We start from the raw sequence: 24,220 nt of genomic DNA, 5'->3' as shown, positions 1-24,220 counted from the left end.
CTGCACCAACTTGCCAGCTGTGCAAGTGCACCATCTTGGAAGTGTATCCCCCAGTCCCGGCCAAGCCTTCAGAAGACTTGAGTTTCATGAGAGAAGAGAGAGACCCCCCTGCCCACACCAAGCAAAGCCACTCCTGAGTTCCTGACTTGCAGAAATTGTGAGTGAAGGTCAATTGTTGCCTTAAGATTAAATCTGGCAATGATTTGTTGCATAACAAAAGGTGAACAGGGGCACACTGGGGGGAGGGGGGCAGGGAGCCACAGTATTTGGCAGTTCTTCCAATTAAAAGTCTATATCTCAACTCTTGAATTTGGATTTGGCTAATAAAACTTGTTTTGGCTGATGGAACACTAACAAAAACGATAGAAGCCGGAGGTTATCGAATGCTTGTGTAATTGGCCCTTCCCTCCTGGAATTCAGTAACTGCAGCAATGTGAGTGAGCTCAGGTAGCCTGCTGGTGACCCCTGGCCATCACTTCCGCTAACAGCTCCTATCAACAAGACAGGTGAGTGAGGCCATTCCAAACTAATCAGCCCAGCCAACTTGCCCAGAAAACAACTGCCCTGGTGATCTGCAGAACTGTGAGAAATAGTAGATGTTGTTTAAAGCTTTTAGGTTTGGGTGTGATTTGTTACACAGTATAAGCTAATTGATACATGTTTGCATTATGTATACCTTTTTGTTTCAAGAAAACAAAGGAGGCTCAAAGCCTAGTTTCTTCTCAAACTTATCTGATCTTGGGCAAATTAATTCACCTCTTTCAGCCTCAATTTTCCTCACCTTCAAACTGGAGAAAATACTGGGCAACACTCCCTATCTCTTAAAGATCACATGACAAATAATTAAGATGAGCCACATGAACTACCCTCATTGCTCAGCTGGTAAAGAATCTGCCTGCGATGTGGGAGACCTGGGTTCGATCACTGGGTTGGGAAGATCCCCTGGAGAAGGGAAAGGCTACCTACTCCAGTATTCTGGCCTGGAGAATCCCATGAACCGTACAGTCCGTGGGGTCGCAGAGTTGGACACGACAGACTGACTTTCACTTCACATGAACTACGTGGGCTTCCCAGGGGGCGCTTGTGGTAAAGAACCCAATATTCACTGGAAGGACTGATGCTGAAGGACTGATGGCCATACTTTGGCCACCTGATTTGAAGAGCTGATTCCTTGGAAAAGACCCTGATGCTGGGAAAGATTGAAGGCAGGAGGTGAAGTGGACAACAGAGGATGAGATGGTTGGATGGCATCACCGATCAATGGACATGAGTTTGAACAAACTCAGGGAGATGGTGAAGGACAGGGGAGCCTGGCGTGCTGCAGTTCATGGGGTCACAAAGAGTTGGACACGACTGAGCAAGTGAACAGCAGCAGCAGCCAGGGCAGGAGATGGAAGAGACCGGGGTTCGATCCCTGGGTCGCGAAGATCCCCTGAAGGAGGGCATGGCAACCCACTCCAGTATTCTTGCCTGGAGAATCCCATGGATGGAGGAGTCTGGCGGGCTACAGTCCATGGGGTCACAAAGTGTCTGACATGAGTGAAGCAACTTGATACACACACATACAAACTACATAATGTGCTTAGCACGGCACAGGGCGCAGGATAAATCAGTTAAGGATGACGATGCAAATGACAGGAAAGAAGACAAAAACGGGCAGGGTGAGGCCTGGGGTAGTGGGACACAGTCTTTCCAAAGACGGACTACCGAGTATATCATTCAATTAAACACGTATTTGCTAAGTGTTTAGCACATGCTGGGCCCGATCCCTGAAATTGTAAAAGCAGGAATAGGTCATGACATTGAGCTATTTGAATCAGAACCAAGCTTGCCTGCTTCACAAAGAATTGAACTAGGACATCAAAATATTTCTGAATGGAACTTGAGGAGATAGATGTTTTGTGGCTGCCCTCAGTCTCATCTGGATACTTCGGAGCCAGAAGTGAAGGGTTCACAGTATCCCTTAACTGTCCCTGCATCCTATCTTTCCCCGTCTCCACCAAGGAATAACGCATTCTACCCCAAAACCAGAATTACTCCAGCTCTAAATAGTGCTTCCCACCCTTGATCTCAACCTGAAACAGCAGGTCTACAGTCCCTGCCCCCCTGCCAAGTCCTCAGCCTGCCTTTTTTCTGTGGAAAAACACTTTAGCCAAAGAATATGTTTAATCAGAGAAGTGAGAAATGCAGAAACAAAGAACAAAGGAGACCAAATAGAAATAATGTAGTCATGAAGCATATTCAAGGACCTTTTACTTCCTTCTTAAGAGCTATAGATAAGATTCTGAGCCACAGCCTGTGAGCTGTCTTATAGATACTGAAGCCTCCACCAGGTGGAAGAAGTTGACTACACGATGCCATGACAGAAGTGGCCATAATTCCAAGAACTGGCCTCAAGAAATGCAAACAAACTGACCTCGGAACTGAAGATTAACTGTACCTAAAACACGTAAGATGACACTGGTTGGACCACCAATGACCAATCTGAAGATGACTGTCAGAGCTGACTGCTGTTTCTGCATGTAGCCCCCTCCCTCAGTCAAGAAAAACTCCGGCCCCTTAAGTGTCAGGGGAGCTGAGGAGTCAGCCTTTGGACAGGCATTTGCTAAAACCCCTCTGCCTTCCATTTCAGGCATCCAAAATAAAGCAAACTTTTCTTTCCACCCACCTATATAATGACTTCTGAGCAGCAATCAGCTGGACCTGGGTTCAGTAACAAACTCACAAGATGAAAAACATTTTAACTTGCACCTGAGTATACAAATCTGAAGCTGAAACAAAAGTTCCATAAACTGAGACTAAAATGTGTAATACATTCTGAATTTTTAATTCTATTCTATTTAGTTTTTAAATACTGGTCACAATCCTCCTAAACAGATTTTAAGACATTAATGGGTCATAACTAGCAGGTTGAAAAAACTGCTCTGAAATGTCATATGAGGAGGGGACTTAAAGGTCATCTAGTCCAATCCTTTTACTTCCCAGAGGGTAAACTAGGACTCAGAAACGTTAAATTAATTGCCCCAGGCCCCACAGCTGGTAAGTGGTAGAGCTTGGATTTGAACCAAGATTTGACTCGACTACTGAATTCTTACCATGTGTCAGCAACTGCGCTGAGTTCTTGAAGTGCAGTATTTCATTTAATGCTCACTGTGATCGTATGAAACAGATATTACTATTGCCACTTTACAGACGAGGATCGAAGTCTCAGGATGGGGAACGTGACTTACTCAGGCTGTTACAAGGTCACTTGTTTCAGATTCAGCCGTCCATAAAGCCTGTGGTCTCCAACGCGAAGCCCACTGTGAGGAAAGTGACCATGTAGGGTCGTGAGCTCTAAGCGCCTAAGTCTGCACATGTGAGGCAGTGATAACGTTGTGTTTCCTACTCTTCAGGGCCTTATCACTGCCATCACCAGCTCCTCCAAAAACGCTGGCGGGTAAAACGAAAAGAGAACAGATTGTAGCCTAAGGAGGAGGAGGATTCAAAACCCGACCTCACCATTTACTCGGAACACCAGCGTAATCTTTCTGCCTTTTTTTTCCCGCCCTCAAGTTTCCACATCTGTGAAGCTGGGAGAGCAATAGCATCCATCTTCAGGACTGAAAGGGTCAACGTGAATTTCCCAGGCTTGGGAAGCGCTTTAAGCGAACGTCCGTCCTCTCCGAGCCCCGCCCTCTCCAAGCCCCGCCCTCTTCTTCCCACGCGCATGCGCCGCACATGGGCGCCTTCTACGACGCGGCGGCGGCGGAGCGCTTGGCGGCCAGAGTGAAAAGAGCGAGTCGCGGGGAACGGCGGCGGCGGCGGCGGCTGCAGGGCCGAGGGGACGCGCGGGCGGTGGCGTCGCCATGTCGCACGGTCACAGCCACGGCGGGGGCGGCTGCCGCTGCGCCGCAGAACGGGAGGAGCCGCCCGAGCAGCGCGGCCTGGCCTACGGCCTGTACCTACGCATCGACCTGGAGCGGCTGCAGTGTCTCAACGAGAGCCGCGAGGGCAGCGGCCGCGGCGTCTTCAAGCCGTGGGAGGAGCGGACGGACCGCTCCAAGGTGGGCTTTCGGGGCCCTGGGCGGGCGGCCGAGGCGAGGCAGGGATCTGCGCGGGGCCTCAGGCCACCCGGCTGCTCTGTCAGCCTAGTTCCTGAAGTTAAAAATAACCGCAGCCCGATTGCCAGGCGCTTTCCGGTGCCCGTCTCCTTCCAGCCCTTTGAGAGGCGAACAGGGTTGAATCTCCCCATCTTGCAGGTCGGGGAACTGAGGCCCAGAGACGGGAGGGGGCGCTTTGCTTTCACACGGCCAGCGTGCAGTTCCAGGGGTTAGGAGGGGGTTGGTGAGGGAGCATGTCCACGAGGGCGTGTTCCCTGCCGTTTGACCACTGGCCCCGATGGCTGCCTGATCAACTTAACCACCTGATGAAGACCAAAGACCAGTCTTTGGAAGATGAAGCACGTGATCCTATCTAGAGCATTTACCATTGTGGGGTTGCAGAGCCATTTGAAAGCTGTGGACCGCAGAGGTACAGATCTCTGCACACAATTTAAGGAAACTAGTCGGCCCTGGAATTTAGTATGTGCTGGAGAACAGAGGGAGGTTGACTGTTTGCATTGCACACCAGTTGTAAAACAGGGTGGAAAATGCCTGAAATTGTGGGCGCTCAGCAAATATTTGTTGCTCTCTCCTCCCTCTCCCCATCCAGTTTGTTGAAAGTGATGCAGATGAAGAGCTTCTGTTTAATATTCCGTAAGTATCTCCTTGGTGCTTGCCTCAGGCTAAATAGGCTGAACCCAGTTGCCTTATCAGGATTCATTCAGTGGTTATATCGAGAGCACACATCTGTTTCTAGAAATGGGCTAAGTTACTGAGGTGGGTGTGTGAGTAGGAAAGGATCAAAACTTTTCCTGGTGCAAAAAAAGACACATTTGTTAAAACATAACTGAGAGGTCAAGGTAACGGCAGAATGCCAGAGGCAGACAGGATCTTAGAAATTATTTAGTACAAGTCTGACACTGAGTAAACTGAAGCCCAGAAAGGGGAAGGGTCTTGCCCCCAGGGTCACACAGCTCAGCAGAGACTCTAACCCAGGTTGACAACCCTCTTTTTTTTGCATTCTGGCAGATTTACAGGCAATGTCAAGCTAAAAGGCATCATTATAATGGGAGAAGATGATGACTCACACCCCTCTGAGATGAGACTGTAAGTGGCAAGGGTCTTGGCCCCGAGAAGCTTCTGTCCTTTTTTCTCTGGTCACTGATAGCACTTTATTCCAGATTGGCAAAATTTTTTCTTTTTATTGGGTTAAATATCCCCTTCTCCTCTTAAAAAAAAAAGTTGTATATTTGTTCTGCATCAGAATACACTAACCTCTTCCTGAATTAACGACATTTTTAGATTAGCTATCTTTTGGACCAGCAGCTTGTCTCTCTTCAAAGTACTTGTTGCGGCACCATTCATTCAGAGAGCATCCTCTAAATGCCAACTGTTGATGACTTTGCAATTTTCTTAATAACCCAGTTGCAGATCTCAAATTATCTTTAAGGACTCTACTCTTGGGGTTAGCTTCAACGTTTTCCCTTCCGTTTTAGACAAGTACAATCTTTCTGTGTGTTTTGTTGAGATGGAATAACTCCAGCTGATTTTGCATGGCCTTTAGTTAGCAAAGTTCAATATATCTCTTGTAGCAGCTTCCCACGTGGCATAGTGGTAAAGAATCTGCCTGCCAGTGCAGCAGACGCATTGGTTTAATCCCTGGGTTGGGAGGATCCCCCTAGAGTAGCAAATGGCAACCCACTCCAGTATTCTTGACTGGAAAATTCCATGGATAGAGGAGCCTGGTGGGATACAGTCCATGGTGTCACGAAGAGTCGGACAGGACTGAGCAAATGAGGTATACACACAGGTATACCTCGTTATAACACTAAATTGGTTGATACCAGAGCTACTACTCCCTTTCTGACAAGCTGCCTTATTTCACTGCAGCCTTTCTAGAAGAAGGGGGACACCACTTGTGCTGGAGAAACAGAAATCAGAAGAACTTCTTAAGTAAAGTTCTTCTGAAAAATCAGTCAATTTAAGTGAAAGATTTAAGAAATGGAACTTATTTTTGAATGTTAGAAACATGAATTGGAAAGCAAACCCAAATATTTAATGATTTTAAGGAAACGAAGTAGGTTTGAGTTGATGCTTTGAGACTCTCTTACTTGGGAGATGGATTGGCTGGATAAGATTTGACATCCGTGCTGCATTCTGGGTAAGAGTGGGCTCTGGAATAAACTGGCGTTCAGATTCTGGCTGCACCACTTGCTAGCTGCATGACTTTGGGCAGTATACTTTTTTTTCTATATCTCGATTTTTTCATTGTAAAATGGTAATAATAGTCGGAACCTCTTAAGATTGTGGAGAGAAATGAGCTGTAACACATGAAGAGCTTAGAAGAAATCTGGAAGGTAGTATGTGCCCAGTTTTGTTTCTGGTGTGTGTGGGTATTTTGGGGGCTCCATTGCACAGCTTGTGGGATCTTAGTTCCCAGATCAGGGATTGAACCCAGGCCTTCGGCAGTGAAAGTGCAGAATCCTAACCACTGGACCACCAGGGAATTCCCTATTATGTCCCCAGTTTTGCACCCCAGGTGCAAATACTTACATAGCCCTCCATTTTTAAGCACTTTGTACTTTATTAAATCTAAGATATCATTGATTATAAAATGCAGCATTATTTTGTGAACCAGTGATAAAGAAATACATAGCATGTTCATTGACGTGTCATTGACACATCTAGAAAAGTTAAATTCAGACTTAAATCAGTGAAATTTGAACACAGACTAGTTGTTAGATGATATTAGAGAATTATTGCTAATTGTTAAACTGTTAATTATAAAATAGTAATCACTGCAGATGGTGATGGCAGCCATGAAATTAAAAGACGCTTACTCCTTGGAAGGAAAGTTATGACCAACCTAGATAGCATATTCAAAAGCAGAGACATTACTTTGCCAAGAAAAGGTCCATCTAGTCAAAGCTATGGTTTTTCCAGTGGTCATGTATGGATGTGAGAGTTGGACTGTGAAGAAAGTTGAGCCCCAAAGAATTGTTGCTTTTGAACTGTGGTGTTGGAGAAGATTCTTGAGAGTCCCTTGGACTGCAAGGAGATCCAACCAGTCCATTCTGAAGGAGATCAGTCCTGGGTATTTGGAAGGAATGATACTAAAGCTGAAACTCCAGTACTTTGGCCACCTCATGCAGAGTTGACTCATTGGAAAAGACTCTGATGCTGGGAGGGATTGGGGGCAGGAGGAGGAGGGGACTGCAGAGGATGAGATGGCTGGATGGCATCACCGACTCGATGGACATGAGTTTGAGTGAACTCCAGGAGATGGTGAGGAACAGGGAGGCCTGGCATGCTGTAATTCATGGGGTCGCAAAGAGTCGGACACAACTGAGCGACTGAACTGAACTGATCGTAGGTTTTTTAAGAAGTCCTTACTCTATAAAGATATATACAAAAATATTTATGAGTGAAATGATATGTTTGGGATTGCTTTAAAATGTCAAGGATAGGGATTTTCTTGGTGGTCCAGTGGTTAAGAATCAGTACTTCCACTACATGGGCCATAGGTTTGATCCCTGGTCAGGGAACTAAGATTGCCACATGCCACTTAGTGAAGCCAAAATAAATAAGTTGGAAAAAACAACAAGAACAAAAAAGCCCTACCAAAAAACAATCATTTGACAGTTTACCCCTCCCCCCAAAAAAAGAATCAAGCACACACAAAATGGGGGTGATAGGCAAAATTGGCATAATGTTGGTTATTAAAACTTAGTAATAAGTTTATGGAGGTTCATTATATTTCTCTTTATTTTTGTATGTGTTTGAAATTTCCAGTAGTAGAAATTTTTAACAAGTGTGTCTCTTAAAATTGGTTCAGTTTAACATCCATATCAGCTGTATGGGATATGCACTGCCACTAATCCCATTTTACAGATGAGGGACTAAGAGAGAGGCTAAATCACTTGCCCAAAATTACAGAGCCGGTCAGTGACTCAGGCTTCAGAGCACTGCCTCCCATAATGCTGCTCATAAATGCTTACTGTTGGTAGTGGTACTATGCTGTGTATCATTCTTAGAAACACTTTGAAGCAAACATTTGCTTTCTTATATTACATGCGTTTTGCTCTAGCTGATATCTAGACCCATCCCATGTGGATGTGTTAATAGAACACTCTAGAGATTGAGGTGTATGGCTCAGTCTTTTAGACTTTGTGAGTTATAGAGGAGACTGGTCTTTCAAAGACCAGTCTTTGAAAAAAATTTTTTTTTCCTCATTAGCAGTTGTACTTGACTTTCCAAAGCCCATTGTGTGTTGATGGCCTTTTATACCCTTTTCAGAATGGAAATCCCCTGGTTGTATTTTTTTAAGACTGAACTGAACTGAACTGAAGGTGACTCGGTATATAGGCTAATTTTGGACAGAGAGAAAAGATTGAATGTTGGGTTACCTGATCTTATCTCTTAACTGTATTTAGTATGTTTCTGCCAAAGTATTTTTTTCGCCACGAGTAAGCTGTTTTGTTTAACGTCCTCAGCTTGGTCCAAATGTGCTGAGTTGCTTATTTTCTCCATGCGTTTGCTGCCTGTGACCAGTTTGAGCTGTCTCTTTGTGTTCTGCTTCTCATGTGATCTTAACCCACTCAAAGATGTTATTGGCTTGTGTTGCGGTTCTCAGCTCTTTTCTTGCTGGGTTAAAGATATTTATGTATAAATGCCAGTAAAATGTCATTTCTAAAATTTTATCTCCTTTTGATAGAACTGAGGGGAGTCAGTAGGAAGTTTTGAGAACCTGAAAAATGTGATAATGCACATTTCTCAATTTTTCTCCGCTTTCCTTTCTCAGGTACAAGAACATTCCACAGATGTCCTTTGATGATACAGACAGGGAGCCAGATCAGACCTTTAGTCTGAACCGTGATCTTACAGGGGAATTAGAGTATGCCACAAAGTAAGCACTGGGCCTCTTTTCCACTCTCTGGCTTCTCCTGAGAATAGCAGGCACTCCCTTGTTTGCAGAGAGCATCTGTGCATTAGCGCTTATTGCTTGCAGTTTGGTTTTGGCTGGTCTTCTGCTATCTTAGCATCAGAAACAAGTTAAAACAGTGGAGAGTCCTGATCCTAGGCTTGGTCAAATTTTGGCAGAGTTTCAGTGCAAGCCACAGACTTGTTAACCTGTAATCAATTGACAGATCTGAATGAGCTCCTAGCGTGGTCTTAGGAAAAATGTTTTCAGAATTGCTCTTTGCATAGTGGGCTTACAGCAGCTAAGTTACATGTGACCACATATCTCTTCACTGATTTCTCTCTTTTTTGAGCTTGCTTTCAAATCCCTGTGTAGCCGCACAGTGGGGGCAGTATTGATTATTTTTCGTCCCTATTGCCTTGGACAAGATCTGGCCAATTTCAGTAAATGTTCACGGTATTAATTGCTTGTCCAGAGGAGAAGAATGAGACGTAAGACCCCAAGATTATTCTCTGACATTTGCCTGGGTTCTACCACAAGATGGAGCTGGAATTGACATTTTTAACATGGTGGTGAGCAGGCTCTCTGACCTCTAATTGTTGTCTTCTCTCTCCACTCCTTCATCCTCTAGAATTTCTCGTTTTTCAAATGTCTATCATCTCTCAATTCATATTTCAAAAAACTTCGGAGCCGATACCACAAAGGTCTTTTATATTGGCCTGAGAGGAGAATGGACTGAGGTAAGATGGGGCTGGAAGTGTTCTTGCCCTTCCGTGATGTGCACATGTGTGTTTGTAGCTATAGGCTGTGTTAGTAGGAGCTTGAAGGAAAGGAAAAAGAGCGAGCAAGTGAGACATTGATTACTTTGAGTCTCTATAATATTTCATGGTTTCATCGCTGTAAACTATCTCATTTGACAGGCTATAGGAATTTTAAGGGGGTTGAAATAATACAGTTGATGTCAATTTGGTTTTTCACCTTAAAATTCTTTCCTTGATTTAACATTGTTAATAACTTTTCTTGTTCCAGGCACCAGAGATAGGGTGGTAAACAAGATAGACAAGTTCTTCTCATGGTGCCTCCATTATAGTGAAGAAATGAATCTTCTAAGTTACAGGGTGACTCATTGATTTGATCTTATCCAGGCTTCTCATGGGCTTCCCAGGTGGCTCAGTGGTAAAGAATCACCTGTCAATGTAGGAGCTTCAGGAGACGTGAGTTCAATCCGTGAGTCAGGAAGATCCCCTGGAGGAGGAAATGGCAACCCACTCCAGTATTCTGCCTGGGAAATCCCATGGACAGAGGAGCCTGGTGGGATGATGCAGTCCATAGGGTCTCAAAGAGTCAGATGCAACTGAGCACACAGTGCAGGCTTCTCAGGATAAAAAACATCTGAATGGGGATGAAATTAGAGGATGATGTCTAGAAATGAACCTGAATAAGGACTACTCCAGTGTGTGGTCTGGGAAGTGGCCAGCTGACCCAGCCTCTTAATTTTCTTGCAGCTTCGCCGACATGAGGTGACCATCTGCAATTATGAAGCATCAGCCAATCCAGCTGACCACAAGGTCCATCAGGTTACCCCACAGACACACTTTATTTCCTAAGGGCTGGCCAAGACTCCCACAGAGGTGTTGTGTTGGTGAAGAAGTATGACATCCTGTTGGGAAGGACAAAGAGAGATGGGGCTCCAAAGAGAGTTGGCTGCCACAGCCTCTACCAAGCTTTGTCTTTGGGGCTTGCTGCAGAAACCTGGCCTATAGAAGACACCACACCCCCAGGAAGGGTTGTGTGGGTGCCGAGGAACAATCGTGGTTCTCTAGGGCCCTAAAGAAATTAGGTCTTGGGCCGGTCAGTACCTGGCAGCCGTGGATAATGCCTGCCTTCCCAGTTTATGTGGCCATGGGATCCCAAGTGTCTTGTTGCTTTGTGGCAGGATTATTGTGTGACTTGTTTTTAAAATGGAAACTATTCCTGGGCTGCAGTAAACTTTCTGAAGCCTCAGCATTGTGTTTGTATTAACCATCAGGAGGGTCTCCAGCTAGAAATACTTGTCCCTGCTTGCTCCTTCTCCCTGTCATCTTTCAACATTCTTGTCAAGTTGCCCAGCTTGGAGTTGTCTGTCATGCACCAGTGTCCCATGTTATAGCTTGAAGAGCAGAAATCTCCTGATGTTGCTTAATAGCTTGGGAGGGTCTTTTGTTCCTGTTGCCCAGGTAAGCAGTCTGAGGAGAGCATTGTTTCTGTGTGGGTATCCTGGTCAGGGTAAGATTGGGACTTTGATATGCTTCTCTTTGGGACATCCTTAATGTTTATCAGCTTTTAACTAGTGTTGTAAGCCCAATGGCAGAATTTGGAGATCTCAGTTCTTCTGTTCATGGCTTTTTATTCACTGTGACTAATAAGCTTCCTAATAAATCCTTGCCAGACTTAATGTTTATATATTCTTTTGTGTTCTTAGTAGTAATTATGAAACCTTTGTTGAGAACTGTATGAGATTTTCAAATCTCTTGTTATTTTGGACTAGGTAGATCATAAGTGCCACAATTGTATCAACACTAGATTAGTGTCTCCAGGAAAGGTCAGGCCACATTCTGTATAGTAGGGTGAAAACACTCCTACACCCACTAACCCACATTTTGTAAAGAACCTGAGGTTAAAATCCTTACATTTCATTTCTCATGTAAGGAAGTAACTTATGGGGTGGTTTACAAAAATAAGGGAGAACAGATTCTCGAGTTCATCAGAAGAAATGATGGTGAGGAAATTAAGTGAGCAGCAGATACAGTCTGAAGGTGGACCCAAGACTGGACTTAAGTTTTGAAAGTCAGTTGTACGTCAAGGCTGTGTATTGTCACCCTGCTTATTTAACTTATATGCAGAGTACATCATGAGAAACTCTGGGCTGAAAGAAACACAAGCTGGAATCAAGATTGCCGAGAGAAACATCAGTAATCTCAGATATGCAGATGACACCACCCTTATGGCAGAAAGTGAAGAGGAACTAAAAAGCCTCTTGATGAAAGTGAAAGAGGAGAGCGAAAAAGTTGGCTTAAAGCTCAACATTCAGAAAACAGATCATGGCCTCTGGTCCCATCACTTCATGGGAAATAGATGGGGAAACAGTGTCAGACTTTATTTTTGGGGCTCCAAAATCACTGCAGATGGTGACTGCAGCCATGAAATTAAAAGACACTCCTTGGAAGGAAAGTTATTACCAACCTAGATAGCATATTCAAAAGCAGAGACATTACTTTGCCGACTAAGGTCCGTCTAGTCAAGGCTATGGTTTTTCCAGTGGTGATGTATGGATGTGAGAGTTGGACTGTGAAGAAAGCTGAGCACCGAAGAATTGATGCTTTTGAACTGTGGTGTTGGAGAAGACTTTTGAGAGTCCCTTGGACTGCAAGGAGATCCAACCAGTCCATTCTAAAGGAGATCAGCCCTGGGTGTTCTTTGGAAGGAATGATACTAAAGCTGAAACTCCAGTACTTTGGCCACCTCATGCGAAGAGTTGACTCATTGGAAAAGACTCGGATGCTGGGAGGGATTGGGGGCAGGAGGAGAAGGGGACTGCAGAGGATGAAATGGCTGGATGGCATTACTGACTCGATGGACGTGAGTGAGTGAACTGCAGGACTTGGTGATGGATAGGGAGGCCTGGCGTGCTGCAATTCATGGGGTCGCAAAGAGTTGGACACGACTGAGCAACTGAACTGATCTGAACACCAGTTGGGCTTAAGTATCTTAAAAGAGATTTGAAATAGTATTTTCTCCCTTGCAGAAAATAGAAACACTTGATAATGGGAATTAGTGTTGAATTTGATCCTTTTGAGAGAATTCCTCTGAATCGGCCCACACAGTTGTTAGCCTGTTTCTCCAGCCTGTCCTGGGGAAAGTCTGCCACCACCAAGCCTGTCAAGCCTCAGAATTTCTAAATATGCAGTCTGAAATCAACCAGAATGCAAACATTATTCTTGATGCACTAAGGATAGTACTCTACCACAGGCTCTCTATGTCACTTGGGTCATTTGGAAATAAAAAAGAATGACTATGTTTAATTTGGAGTAGGGGGAAAATAAAGTTAGAAATGTTAGAGCAGACTAGCCCTTCATTAATCCCACTGATTAAAGCACTAGTCATAGGTAGCCTCTGGGGCAAGGCCTCTGAATTTGAGCTTCCCTTTGAAGAGTTTGCTCTAATTGCCACAGTGTCTCAAGTGATTGGAGTGCAGGAGGAATTGTTTATTTTTCCACAAGCAGACCCAACCAGGAGTCTGGGAGAAGGGGCAGGTGTATTGTCTTCACCCACTCATTCCCCTTCCAGTCCTGGGTCCTTGGTCTGCTTTGGACTTCTGGACCAAAAGTTTTCCTGTTCAGGGCCTCCTCTGACCTGCTGAGCGCTCAAAGCCCCTCTTAACTTGGGAAAAAGTGCTTTGCTGAGCTTCCAGATACTGTTTTCTTTCAGTTCAAAGAAAAATCAGCATAGGTTACACTGGGCAAGTGAGTCCTGAGCTGCTGAGGGCTGACTCATTTCCTGTGTGTGGATGTCCATAGGCTCTGTCAGGGACGTGGTCCTTCAACTCAGCTTGCCTCCCCTTCCAGCCTTTATGTGGGCCCCGAGTCCCGCTCCATTTTACCAGTGCAACAAGGAGCAGAGAGTGACCTCAGTGGTGGCTAACTGAAACCCTTTTTGTTAACAACTGGAGCCTCCGACGGTAGTATTTTGTGCACTGTCTGCATGTCATAGCTTGCCGAGGGTAGAGCTAAGGTAACACTTCGGATTCCTGACCAGTTGCCCCAGACACTGCTGATGCCCTGGACACTGCTGATGCCCTCTTTTCCCAGGGTCCTTTTTAGGGTCATTAAGTCCTCACACTGTGATTTTACACTGTATAAAGCATTTCCACACGACCTCATTTGAGCCTTAACAGCAAAGCTGTGAAGCAAGCAGGGTGGTTATTACCGCCGTTTTATAGCTCAGGAAGCAGGTGCAGAGGCAGCATTAGAGTAATCCTGAGATTGCTGTTTACTTCCCTCTCCTGAGCCTGTTTCCTTATCTTTAAAAGTAAGACTGGAAGACCAGACAGTCTCAAAGGGTCTTGTCAGCTGGAGTGTGTGACTCCATGATGCTGGAATAGGACCAGTGGTGGGTACCCCCAAGACCATAAGGGATGGGAAGGTGGGAAACGACGCTTGAGAATGCCTCTAGCCTCAGGAAGAATGCCTCTCCTTCAGGAGACCGACGCATGGGTGGTGGTAGCAAGTGGGAATCACGGGTGCGTCGTCTAGACCCCGAGGAAACTCCGTGGCCTAATCACGGGGAGTCGTCCCACCGTACCCAACATGGCAGCCCTCATCCGGAGAAACCCTGACGCCCACTTCCGGGATCCGTAGCGCTGGCCAGGCTACTTCCGGCAGCGCGATGGCTAGGTTCCCGGGACTCGAACGGAAGTTCCGGCGGGGGCGGCCGAGGGGGGAAGAGTGTGTGTGTCTGTGCCGGAGAAAGAGGAGAAAATCGCCCGAGAGGTCTTGAAACCCCCCAGGGAGTGGAGGTACCCTGGTCCGGGGCCAGCAGGCGGGGGAAGGGCACTGGGGTGGCCTCGGCTTCGCCACGAGGGTCCTGGCGAGAGAGGAGGGGCAACCGCAATTGTGAGGGATGGGGGTGGGGAGTGAGGTGCGAAGAGGCGCCGGCCGGGCTCGGGGAGTTTCGGGGTAGAGACGGGGAAGAAGGTGGGGTCCGGGTATGCTGAGAGGGGCTTCACGCTCGGAAGTTGGAGAATCCCACTGTGGGGCGGGGTGGGGGGTGCTCTCCAGGGTCAAAAGTGGAACGCCCCTGTGTGGGCAGAAGCGGGTCCGGGATCAGGATACAAAATGTCACTGTGAGGCGGGCGACCCTCCGTCAGAACAGAAGTCCCCATTGTGGGGAGTGGGAGACCCTGAATCAGGGTGCAGGTTTTTCCTGTGGGGAGGAAGACCCCAGGTCGCGGAGGCTGGGGAGAGGGGGAAGGCACCACTCTGAGAGGAACGACCTAGGGTGAGAGGTGGAAGTTGCTCAGTGGGGGAAGGAAGGGAATCCCAGCTTGGGGCAAAAGATGAATTCCTGTGTGGGAAGAGGGACCCCGGGGTCAGAGTTGAGGAGGGATCCTCCTGTGAAGAGGGGCACTCGGAGGTCCGAGGGGGAAGGTGGCAGCCCTTTGGTAGGGTGGGAGGGGTGGACACAGGCAGGAAGGGTAGGCACTTAGGCTCCGGTAGCAGAAGCTTCCGGGGAGTTTGGAGGATGCTAAGGATGGGGAGGAGCCCGCCAGCTTGACATTCTTTTGTGTGTTTGGGAATCCCGGAGCGTGGTCGAGCTGGGTCGGGGGAACCTGTTTGGGAGTGGTGGGCAGCAGCAGGTAGCCTCTTTCAGGAGGGGCGTGGAGAGCGTCATTTAGCGGGTGGGCGGTGGATCAGAGTTCGTGTGCCTCCTGGGGCACGGGCAGTCCCAGGGGCTCTCAGAATGGTTGAGGAGGACTGGATGGGAGGGGAGTTGGACGAAATAGTGTGTGGGGTTGAGGGTAGAGGCCGGAAGCCTCTTTGCCTGGCATTTTTCTCCCCTTGATCTCCCTGTAGGGCTGGGAGAAGGGGATCCGGGGCTCTAGAGAGGGGAGGTGACTGTACAGTAGGGAGAGCAGGCAGTCACCTGCTGAGGGCGGTCGGGTGGGGAGGAGGCTGCAGGGAGCCCCCGGCTCCCCTCCCACCGGTGCTCCTGAGCCCAGCCTCTGCCCACCTCCAGCCCAAGCTCAGGCTGTGTGGGGGGCCAGACCTAGGGCTGCCAGAGTGGCTGGCTCTGCTGTTCTGCCCTGGAACCAAGGCACACTTCCTCCCTGCTCGGCCCCAGGACTTTTTTGCCTGCCTTTCCTTTGTGTCCAGGAGCTAGAATCTAGGGTGCTTGAGGGGTCCGGGTTTGTGTTTCTGCTCCTCAGTCAGGATGCTCTCCGCTGCCTGGCCTTGCCCTTGACCACTGCCCGGCATTTGCACAGGCCCCAGCCGTGGAGCCCTGCAGTGTATGTGTGGTAACACCATGTCTGTGCCCCTGCTCACCGACGCTGCCACTGTGTCTGGAGCTGAGCGGGAAACAGCTGCGGTAAGGGTCCTCTCCTACCCCACGCAGCCCCTGGGACCACAGGACCACCCCCCTGGGGAACTGGCTGGAGTGGGTGTGGGGAGAATGGAGGTGGCAGTGATGAGAGGGGGGAAGCCCTGCAGCCGGGAGGCAGAGGGCTGCTCCCTCAGCGTCCCCCCTCCCAGATCCTCAAGGGTGAGGGAGGGGTGACCAGAAGTTGGAGGGCAGAGTGAGAGCAATGGCAGGATGATGACTGCCCTCTTCCCCATCTCTGACTCTCTTCCAGGTGATTTTTTTACATGGACTTGGAGACACAGGGTGAGTGAGCTGGGGAGGGGGTGTTTCTGGGGAGGCCCGCGCCCTCCTTCCCTCCCCACATTGGTGCCTTTTCTCCCTTCCCTCCTACAGGCACAGCTGGGCTGACGCCCTCTCCACCATCCGGCTCCCTCATGTCAAGTACATCTGTCCCCATGCGTGAGTGTCACCGCAGCATGGGAGGGGCTAAGGAAGGGGAGTGGTCCTGTGGTCCCAGGCCTCTTCTCTGCTGCCAGCTGCATGCTGGGGCCAGGGGCCCAGAGCGGTCTGAAAGGCCCTTTTCAGCCTTCATTCCTGTGGAACCCTCCAGGAACAGGGTCCAGCCCCAGCCCCCAACCCAGGGCCTCCTTGACCCAAGACTCCTAAGACCGGGACCCCCCTCACCCCCTTCCCCAAGTACTTACCCACTGAGCTGGAACCCTGTCACACCGAGTGCTGGGCTTTGCTTCTCCATCGCTACTGCCGATGCCCCAACCACAGCCTCCAGCCCCACGTGGCAGGTTGCCTGGCAACACCTTAAACACAGGCCCTGCCCGCTGGGAGGGTTCCCCAGGGGCTGCCCTGCCCCGTCCTGGGCTGTCTGCTGTGGCTGCCTCATCCCTCCTGTACGTGACGGTCCTCCTTGCTGCCCCTCCGCAGGCCTCGGATCCCTGTGACACTCAACATGAAGATGGTGATGCCCTCCTGGTGAGCTTGGGGAGGGGAACAGGAGCCAAGGGAGCTGCCCTGGGGCCAGCCCAGGTCTCCCAGTGGCTGCCAACTCCTCTACTCCAGGTTTGACCTGATGGGGCTGAGTCCAGATGCACCAGAAGACGAGGCTGGCATCAAGAAAGCAGCAGAGAACAGTAAGGCCCCAGCCCCTCCTCGGCATCTTCCCTCTCCCCCTCGGCCCCCCAGGAAAGTGCTGGGCAGAACCTCTTGTCTGGCTCCCTTCCTGGAGTCCTTCCAGCAGCTTTCCCCCCACCCGGTTATGCCCCCTCCCCCCAGTCAAAGCCTTGATTGAGCATGAGATGAAGAACGGGATCCCTGCCAATCGGATCGTCCTGGGAGGCTTTTCACAGGTGAGCGGAGAGAGAGGGAGGGGGTGGGTAATGGGTGCTGAGCTGTGCCCTTCGTGACCCCCTCATTCTCTTCTTTCTCCAGGGTGGAGCTCTGTCCCTCTACACAGCCCTCACCTGCCCCCACCCTCTGGCTGGCATTGTGGCATTGAGCTGTTGGCTGCCTCTGCATCGGGCCTTCCCCCAGGTGAGCGTCTCCACGACCCTGCTCCTGCTCTCTGTCTCCTCAGTGCTGGGGGGGATCGTGCCCAAGCCTCTTAAGTCCTGTCTGGCCCACAGGCAGCCAATGGCAGTGCCAAGGACCTGACCATCCTTCAGTGCCACGGGGAGCTGGACCCCATGGTTCCTGTACGGTTTGGGGCCCTGACAGCCGAGAAGCTGCGGTCCGTTGTCACACCTGCCAGGGTCCAGTTCAAGACGTACCCAGGGGTCATGCACAGCTCGTGTCCCCAGGTCAGTGGGCAGGGGCTCCTTCCTCTCCCCACCCGTCTCCCTCTAGCCAGGCGCATCTCACAGTCCCCCTCACCCCCAGGAGATGGCAGCTGTGAAGGAGTTTCTCGAGAAGCTGCTGCCTCCTGTCTAACCAGAGCTGCTGTCCCCCAGCACGGTCCCCCAGCTCACGGTGGGGGGACTTGGCACGCGTGGCACCATCTTGGATCTGAGCCGGTCGAACCCCTTTCTCACCCTCCTGGACCCATCCCCTCTTCTCACAGGCCTCTGGGGCAGACAGGCCAAAGCCTGGCCAGGCCCTCCTTCCTGGCTTCAGCCCCCTGGCTGTCTGCTGCAGCGGGTGGGCTGCTTTCTTATCCCATTTCCCTGGAGGTGGGGGCCACCCCCCTGGCAGCAGTATTGGAGGGGCTGTAGGCAGCGGGAGAAAGGGGCCCAGCCGCTGACCCACTCACTCAGGACCTCACTCACTAGCCCCGCTTTGGGCCCCCTCCGGTGACCTCAGGGTTTGGCCCATGGGGCCCTCCCAGGCCCCACCTCCTCCCGCCTCCCCCCAACTGATTCTGCCCAGATAATCGTGTGTCTCCTGCCTCCACTCCAGCTGCTTCTCAATCATGAATGTGTCCATGGCCCGACCCCTGGCCGTTGTGGGCTCCCTGCCCCTGCGCAGGAGTATGGGTGACGGGGCCAAGTCTTTTGAGGGGGCCTCCCCTCAGCCATTCCGATGTGGGGGCTGGGCCCTGCCTCCCCATTACCCTCTGCCCCCCGCGGGCCTGGAGCCTGCCGGGCTGGACTGGGGCTCAAGGTCTGCCCCAGCCGCTTCACCCCACGTCGTCCCCATGCTAGGTCTGGGGAGCTGGGAGGAGTCTTGTGTCTCGTCTTCTGTCTCCATGTAGTTTCGGGTGTTTTTCTGGTCGTGTCCTGGATTCCGATAAAATTAAAGAAACTGCTTCAACTCTTAGGCCTGGGCAATTCTATCCAAGGGGTAGAGTGTGACCACGTGCAAGTATCTGCTCCAGTGTAAGAAAAGTGTTTATTTTAAATACTTCAGGACGCTCCCTCATAGCAGTATAAATTAGTGCCTGGGAAGAGGGGCTTCTGTGTGTCTTAAGGCCCTGCTGACGCCACCCAGCCTTGGTGGCCCACATGGGTTCCCGGCCCCTGTGGCACACAGACCCGATACCTGGTCACTCGAGACCTGGGCCTTGTGCCCGGCGGGCTCAGTGGGCCCAGCTGGGGTCCGAGGTAGTGGAGCCTTTGGGGCCCCTGGGTTCCTGCCAGAGGCTGGAGAGCAGGCAGTTGCTTTTCTCCCTTTTCTGGTTCGTGGGAGGCCAGGGTCTCAGGCCTGCGTGCCAAAGCCTGAAGGATTCTGCTTCTGCCAGCGCCATAGATCTTCACCTGGAACGGGACAAGGTCCGTGCTCAGGGGCCACACTGAGTGCAGGGCCCACAGCGTCTTGGGCAGCCCAGGATGGGCCAGTCCGGACCCCAGTAGCCCTTTCCTGGCTCCCGAGTCTCTCCCGGCAGCCAGGTAAGCACCCAGGGTCAGGGGTTAGGGCGAGCACTCACACATCCTGTCCAGCCCTAGGGCTGCTGACCAGCCCAGCTCCTTGAGGGCCAGGCTGGGGTTGGCATAACAGGCAGCCACGTCGCCTTCACGCCGGGCCACCACCTTGTATGGGATCTGCAGGAGAGGGGGCGGTTGTAGCCTAGCTGAACCAGCCCTGGCATCACCCACCAAGTTGCTGACCAGCCCTCCAGAAATGGAGGTGTGGAGCAGGGTCTCGCTGTTAGGCGTCAAGGCCTCAGGCAGGCTCGAGTAGACAGTGGGACTCAGGTGCCCATCAGGTATGTTGGTGTGAGGGGCTGGGGGTGGGGCAGGGTGGGCTGCCAGCCTACCTTCTTCCCGGAGGCCTTCTCCATGGCCTGGACCATCTGTAGCACCGAATAGCCTGTTCCCGTGCCCAGGTTGTAGATCTGCCCAGGAAAGGAGGGCAGAGATTGCGGTGGGGGTGCACTGACTTCCCTCTGGGCCCCATTGGTCCCGGCCTCTGTCTCCGTCTCCCCCACTTCTCCCTTCTCCCCCTACCCGGCAGCCACACTGCTCCTTCAGCTTCCTCAAGGCTGCAATGTGGCCCTTGGCCAGATCCACGACGTGGATGTAATCCCGGACGCCTGCAGAGGAGGAAGTGGTTGCAGGAGGGGTCCGTTACAGTCTCTGTCCCACCTCAGCCTCCCTCGTGGCTCCTCCGGCTCCTGGGCTCACCTGTGCCATCCTCTGTGTCATAGTCATTGCCAAAGACATTCAGTACCTCCCGTCGCCCAATCGCCACCTGGGTTGGAGGTCAGGTTAGCTCTTCCCAGGCCCTCACCCGTGGAGCCCACCCCCTTCCTTTCCCTTCTTCCTTACCTGGGAGACGTAGGGCATGAGGTTATTGGGGATGCCCTGCGGATCCTCGCCGATGCAGCCTGAGGCATGGGCGCCTATGGGGTTGAAATACCGCAGCAGCACTGCGTTCCAGGCCTGTGGGATGCATGTCAGACAGAGGGGGTTGGGGTGCAAGCTGTATGGCCCACCTGAAACCAGGGCCACCTCCCCCGCCCCACCTTGCTCATTCTCTGTCCTTAGAAAGGAGCAGGGGATCCAGCCCTCCCCGAAAGGTCTGAAGTCACCACTGCTTCCTGAGCCCCAGCTTTGGCCTCGGGGAGGGTGGCTCAGGACCCCATCCTGGGGCTCGGGGCAGGCTGTGAGGGGCCCAAGAGTGGGGCCCAGGCTGAGGCAGAAGGGGCCCTTACCTTGTCCGCCTGGCACAGGTCCCGGATCATTTCCTCGATGAAGAACTTGGACTTGCCATAGGGGTTGGTACAGCCACCTGTGGGGTGGGCCTCGTCCAGGGGCAGGTATTGGGGGTTCCCGTACACGGTGGCCGAGCTGCTGAACACCAGGTTCTTCACCCCATGGGCCCTCATCATCTGCCCGCAGAGGAGAGGCATCAGTGGCCCCTGCCAGCCCCCCAGGTGGAGGGGGCCGAGGTGTGAGCTCCCGTTTACAGAAGGGGAGACTGTGGCTGAGAGCTGAAGACGTGTCCAGTGTGTGAGCCAGCTTGGGCTCTGCCACCGTGTTTGGTACTGCCTGCCTGGCCCGGGGCCCTCCCAGGGTCTGTCCCTGGCCCAGGTCTCACCTCCAGAAGCTGGATGGTTCCTGTCAGGTTGACTCTGTAATAATCCAGGGGCTTCTGCACTGACTCACCCACAGCCTTGAGCCCCGCAAAGTGGATGACTGCCATGAAGCTGTGCTGCAGGGTGGCAAAGCTGGGATCAGATGTGGCTTACAGGCCCAGCCCTTAGAAATGCCCACTGCTTGCCTTCCTGCCAAGCGCCCACCTTCTTAAAGAGACGTTGTAGAGCTGCCTGGTCCAAGATGTCCATCTCCTCAAACTCCACAGAGCGGCCTGTCAGCTCCTGAACCCGCCGTAGGCTCTCAGGCATGGAGCCCCCTCCTGGTTGGGCACACAGAGGCCATCAAAATCAGAGGCGATGGGGAGCTGGGTTCCCAAGGGACCGGCCGGGCATACACCCCTTGGAGGTGGATGTAGAACCCAGGGTTTCCCTTCCATCCCCCCGGAGCCGCAGGCCCCTTCCCTCTGTCCGGCTCACCACGAATGGCGTTATGGAAGTTGTCAATGACCATGGGCGAATAGCCCGCCTCCAGCAGCTCCAGGACGGTGTGGCTGCCAATGTAGCCAGCCCCACCTGTTACCAGCACCTTCTCGGCCATTATGCCTGGCTCAGGACAGAGACTCAGAAGTGGCCGAGGCTGTCTGCTCAGAGCCTCTTTCAACCTGGAAACGTGTCCGAAGCAGTGGTGTGTCCTAGTTAATAGGGTGGGTCTGGAGTCAGCCCTGGTCCAAGGCCGAAGAGCATCACTTTCTGGCCTTAGGCCTTGGAGAACAGTTCTCTCTTGGCCCTAGTTTCCGCCTCTATAACATGGAGTTCATAACTGTATGAGTATGTGGTCACGGAAGGGTCAGATGTGGTTCTAAAGGCCCACCACACGGTACAGGTGGAGATGGATGCGCAGGCACCGTAACTTCTAGCCCTAATTGACTGGGGGTTGGGAAGATGGAGCCTGAGTCTCCACACTGCTTCCCTGAGGCATCTGGGGGCTGGACATTTCTGGACAGCAGGAAACGCGGCAGCAGCACTGGATTCGCAAGAGGCCAGGAAGAGGTGTCTGCTCAGACCCAGGCCTCCCCAGGCCCTCCACCATCACTGGTACAAACTGGCTCCTCGGTTCAGTGACTAACACCTCCCGGGGTAAGCAGCCCTCCCTGCCCCCTGCACCCTTTTTGCACCCACAGAGGTCAACTGGGAGAGGCAGGAAATACAGCAGATGGCCTCAGGGTGGGTCCTCTGCCCGGCAGGCTGAGCCCAGCCCTGGGGCTGCAGCACTGTAGTCCTGGAGTGGGCCCCACCCCCAGGTCGGTCAGGCTGGTTCAGCCAGTGCGGATGCCACTCCTGGCCTGGCGGTAAGAATCCCGCCTAATTGTAGGCGGCACTCAACACGGTGGTGTAGACGTGGCTTTGGCCCCTGATTTCACTGCCAGGTGTGCACCGCCGCCCTGAACAAACTCCGCGGTCAGAGACGGTGGTGGGGTTGGCGGGGCAGGAAGTCCAGACACAGAGGCCTTTCATTGGGGCAGCCTGGCCCGCAGCCGCCTTCCTCCAAGCAGCCTTAATCCTGTTCTGGGTTCATACAGTTCCTAACCCACTAGACTGAACGCCCGCTGCGTGCCAGGCTCTGTATTGGGCACTTTTGCATTATCTTCCTGAATTCCTCCAACGTCCTAATGAGGCAGGTGTTATTACTGCCAGTTTACAGAAAAGGATACTAAGGTCAGAGAGGTTAGGTAATTTGCGTAAGTCACATAGCCAGTGACGGGGGGTTTAGAATCTGGATCTAGTCCCGCTCCTCCCTGAGCAGTTCGCCCCCCGCCCCCACTGGTTCCCCGTCGGACTTTGCCCTAGGCGTTGAAGCCGCCCCCGCCCCCGCCCCACCGAGCACCAAGCAGTGTGCAGGCCCCCCGAAAATGGTGGAGGGGCCCCCAGAGAGGCAGGAAGGCGGATGAGGTTGCCCTCCCTCCGACACGCGGGGTGATCTATGGTCAGCTCTCGCCTCAGTCTTCCCCATCAGTAAAATGGAAGGGAGGGGGCGCAGGGCCTTGAGCGCTCGCGTGCCCTAGAGTCTCAGGCTGGGGATTCGGGCAGTGGCTGGATGGGGACAGAACTAGGAGGCCCCCAGCCGGGAATGAATGAATCCTAGCCGCTCCAGCCAAAGCAGCGAGAGCTAGGAGCCGCGGGGGCGAGCCCGCCTAGGCGGAACTCTGCCCAGAACGCAGCCCGGACCCCCGAGACTCCCCCTCGCTCCCAGCGGACCACCCGGCCCCTCGCAAACCGGCTCGGCCCCACCCCCCATCAGCCTCCCAAACCTGCTCCGCACCACGCGCCCCGCGCAGTCTCGAACGGCGCCGCCTCCGGTGCTCCGTGACCGGTCCCTTTAAGAGCCGACGCTCCGCCCTGGACCCGCCCCCCCGTCACGCCCCCAAGAGACGTGTCGGTTGGCAGCCGGCAGTACGGGGAGCCGAGTGGACCAAGAGCGCCGCGGCTCCAGGACGCTTGCGCGGCACCATCTGCAGAGGACGGTACGGACCGGTACCGGGGCGGTGGACCGAGGAACACGCGGTCGGCACCCGGGGCCCGCGAGACTTGGCGTGCTCCCCCGTCCCGATCCCTGGAAGCAGGCGCTGCGCCCCGGGAGATGCGGCTCGTCGGCGGCGCCCGGCAGCCATCCTGCAGCAGGAGCCACAGCTGAGCGCGGCGCGGGAGACAGCGGCTCCACTCTCAACCCCAGGTTTCCCACCTTTTGTCAGTAAGCCTGGCGTGAAGTAGATGGCTTCCTGGAACGGAGAGGCTGGAGGGGCGGCGCCGATGGAAGGGAGTGGGTCGGGGTCTCTCATAGGCTGCCGTTTTGGAAAATCTAGTTTAAAAAACCCGCCAAAGCCCTGGAGGGAGCCCTGAGACTAAAATACGAATTACAGCGCTGACTGCGCTCAGCCTTCACGCACACAGTGGCCCCCAACCTCGTGGAACGGTTTGCACCTTGCCTACCATAGTAGGCTAGAAAATAGTGTTCTGCTTCTCTTTAAAATAAAGGGAGGGCTAAGGAATGATGTGTATAAAGGTGTGACGTACTGAATGAGGAGCTTCCCTGGTGGCTCAGATGGTAATCTGCCT

The 24,220-nt window shown here is 52.2% G+C and overlaps 3 protein-coding genes across 7 annotated transcripts; 2 read left to right on the top strand and 1 right to left on the bottom strand.

The window, feature by feature from the left end:
- Positions 1–698: 698 nt before the first annotated feature.
- On the top strand, positions 699–11,443 carry PITHD1 (PITH domain containing 1). The gene is made up of 6 exons (XM_069578995.1): positions 699–4,046; positions 4,693–4,736; positions 5,112–5,189; positions 8,884–8,988; positions 9,635–9,743; positions 10,509–11,443. Exons 1-6 carry the CDS (start codon positions 3,849–3,851, stop codon positions 10,608–10,610), a joined length of 636 nt encoding a protein of 211 aa, XP_069435096.1. The 5' UTR covers positions 699–3,848; the 3' UTR covers positions 10,611–11,443.
- A 2,964-nt stretch (positions 11,444–14,407) lies between these two features.
- Positions 14,408–18,888, top strand: LYPLA2 (lysophospholipase 2). 2 transcript variants are annotated; one of them, XM_069578993.1, is made up of 10 exons: positions 14,408–14,557; positions 16,025–16,128; positions 16,394–16,425; positions 16,516–16,581; positions 17,062–17,109; positions 17,197–17,267; positions 17,410–17,483; positions 17,566–17,667; positions 17,760–17,933; positions 18,013–18,888. In XM_069578993.1, the coding sequence occupies exons 2-10, from the start codon at positions 16,051–16,053 to the stop codon at positions 18,061–18,063; spliced, it is 696 nt and encodes a 231-aa protein (XP_069435094.1). In that variant the 5' UTR covers positions 14,408–14,557; positions 16,025–16,050; the 3' UTR covers positions 18,064–18,888. The 2 variants fall into 2 exon arrangements, with proteins under 2 accessions (XP_069435094.1, XP_069435095.1); XM_069578994.1 differs by having other exon boundaries at positions 14,425–14,557; positions 15,968–16,128.
- A 53-nt stretch (positions 18,889–18,941) lies between these two features.
- On the bottom strand, positions 18,942–23,530 carry GALE (UDP-galactose-4-epimerase). Of its 4 annotated transcripts, none has more exons than XM_069578987.1 (11): positions 23,416–23,530; positions 21,584–21,798; positions 21,311–21,426; positions 21,109–21,222; positions 20,723–20,899; positions 20,337–20,450; positions 20,193–20,259; positions 20,016–20,101; positions 19,826–19,903; positions 19,496–19,610; positions 18,942–19,325 (listed from the first exon to the last, which is right to left on the bottom strand). In XM_069578987.1, exons 2-11 carry the CDS (start codon positions 21,702–21,704, stop codon positions 19,267–19,269), a joined length of 1,047 nt encoding a protein of 348 aa, XP_069435088.1. In that variant the 5' UTR covers positions 21,705–21,798; positions 23,416–23,530; the 3' UTR covers positions 18,942–19,266. The 4 variants fall into 4 exon arrangements, with proteins under 4 accessions (XP_069435088.1, XP_069435089.1, XP_069435087.1 ...); XM_069578988.1 differs by having other exon boundaries at positions 23,427–23,524; XM_069578986.1 differs by lacking the exon at positions 19,496–19,610 and having other exon boundaries at positions 23,416–23,505.
- Positions 23,531–24,220: the final 690 nt, after the last annotated feature.

This window comes from Ovis canadensis, chromosome 2 (assembly GCF_042477335.2).
Source record: "Ovis canadensis isolate MfBH-ARS-UI-01 breed Bighorn chromosome 2, ARS-UI_OviCan_v2, whole genome shotgun sequence".
Lineage (NCBI taxonomy): Eukaryota > Metazoa > Chordata > Mammalia > Artiodactyla > Bovidae > Ovis > Ovis canadensis.
This window is presented reverse-complemented; position numbering and strand designations above follow the sequence as displayed.

Bases quoted from the DNA above. Each gene is read 5' to 3' on its own strand.
- PITHD1 (XM_069578995.1), top strand. From the start codon at position 3,849: ATGTCGCACGGTCACAGCCACGGCGGGGGCGGCTGCCGCTGCGCCGCA. The intron at 4,047-4,692 runs GTGGGCTTTCGG...CTCCCCATCCAG, and splicing joins AGCGGACGGACCGCTCCAAG to TTTGTTGAAAGTGATGCAGA. The intron at 4,737-5,111 runs GTAAGTATCTCC...GCATTCTGGCAG, and splicing joins GAGCTTCTGTTTAATATTCC to ATTTACAGGCAATGTCAAGC.
- LYPLA2 (XM_069578993.1), top strand. From the start codon at position 16,051: ATGTGTGGTAACACCATGTCTGTGCCCCTGCTCACCGACGCTGCCACT. The intron at 16,129-16,393 runs GTAAGGGTCCTC...ACTCTCTTCCAG, and splicing joins CTGAGCGGGAAACAGCTGCG to GTGATTTTTTTACATGGACT. The intron at 17,484-17,565 runs GTGAGCGGAGAG...TTCTTTCTCCAG, and splicing joins TCCTGGGAGGCTTTTCACAG to GGTGGAGCTCTGTCCCTCTA.
- GALE (XM_069578986.1), bottom strand. From the start codon at position 21,704: ATGGCCGAGAAGGTGCTGGTAACAGGTGGGGCTGGCTACATTGGCAGC. The intron at 19,904-20,015 runs GTAGGGGGAGAA...TTTCCTGGGCAG, and splicing joins AGGAGCAGTGTGGCTGCCGG to ATCTACAACCTGGGCACGGG. The intron at 19,326-19,825 runs GTAGGCTGGCAG...GTCCCGTTCCAG, and splicing joins AGAAGGCCTCCGGGAAGAAG to GTGAAGATCTATGGCGCTGG.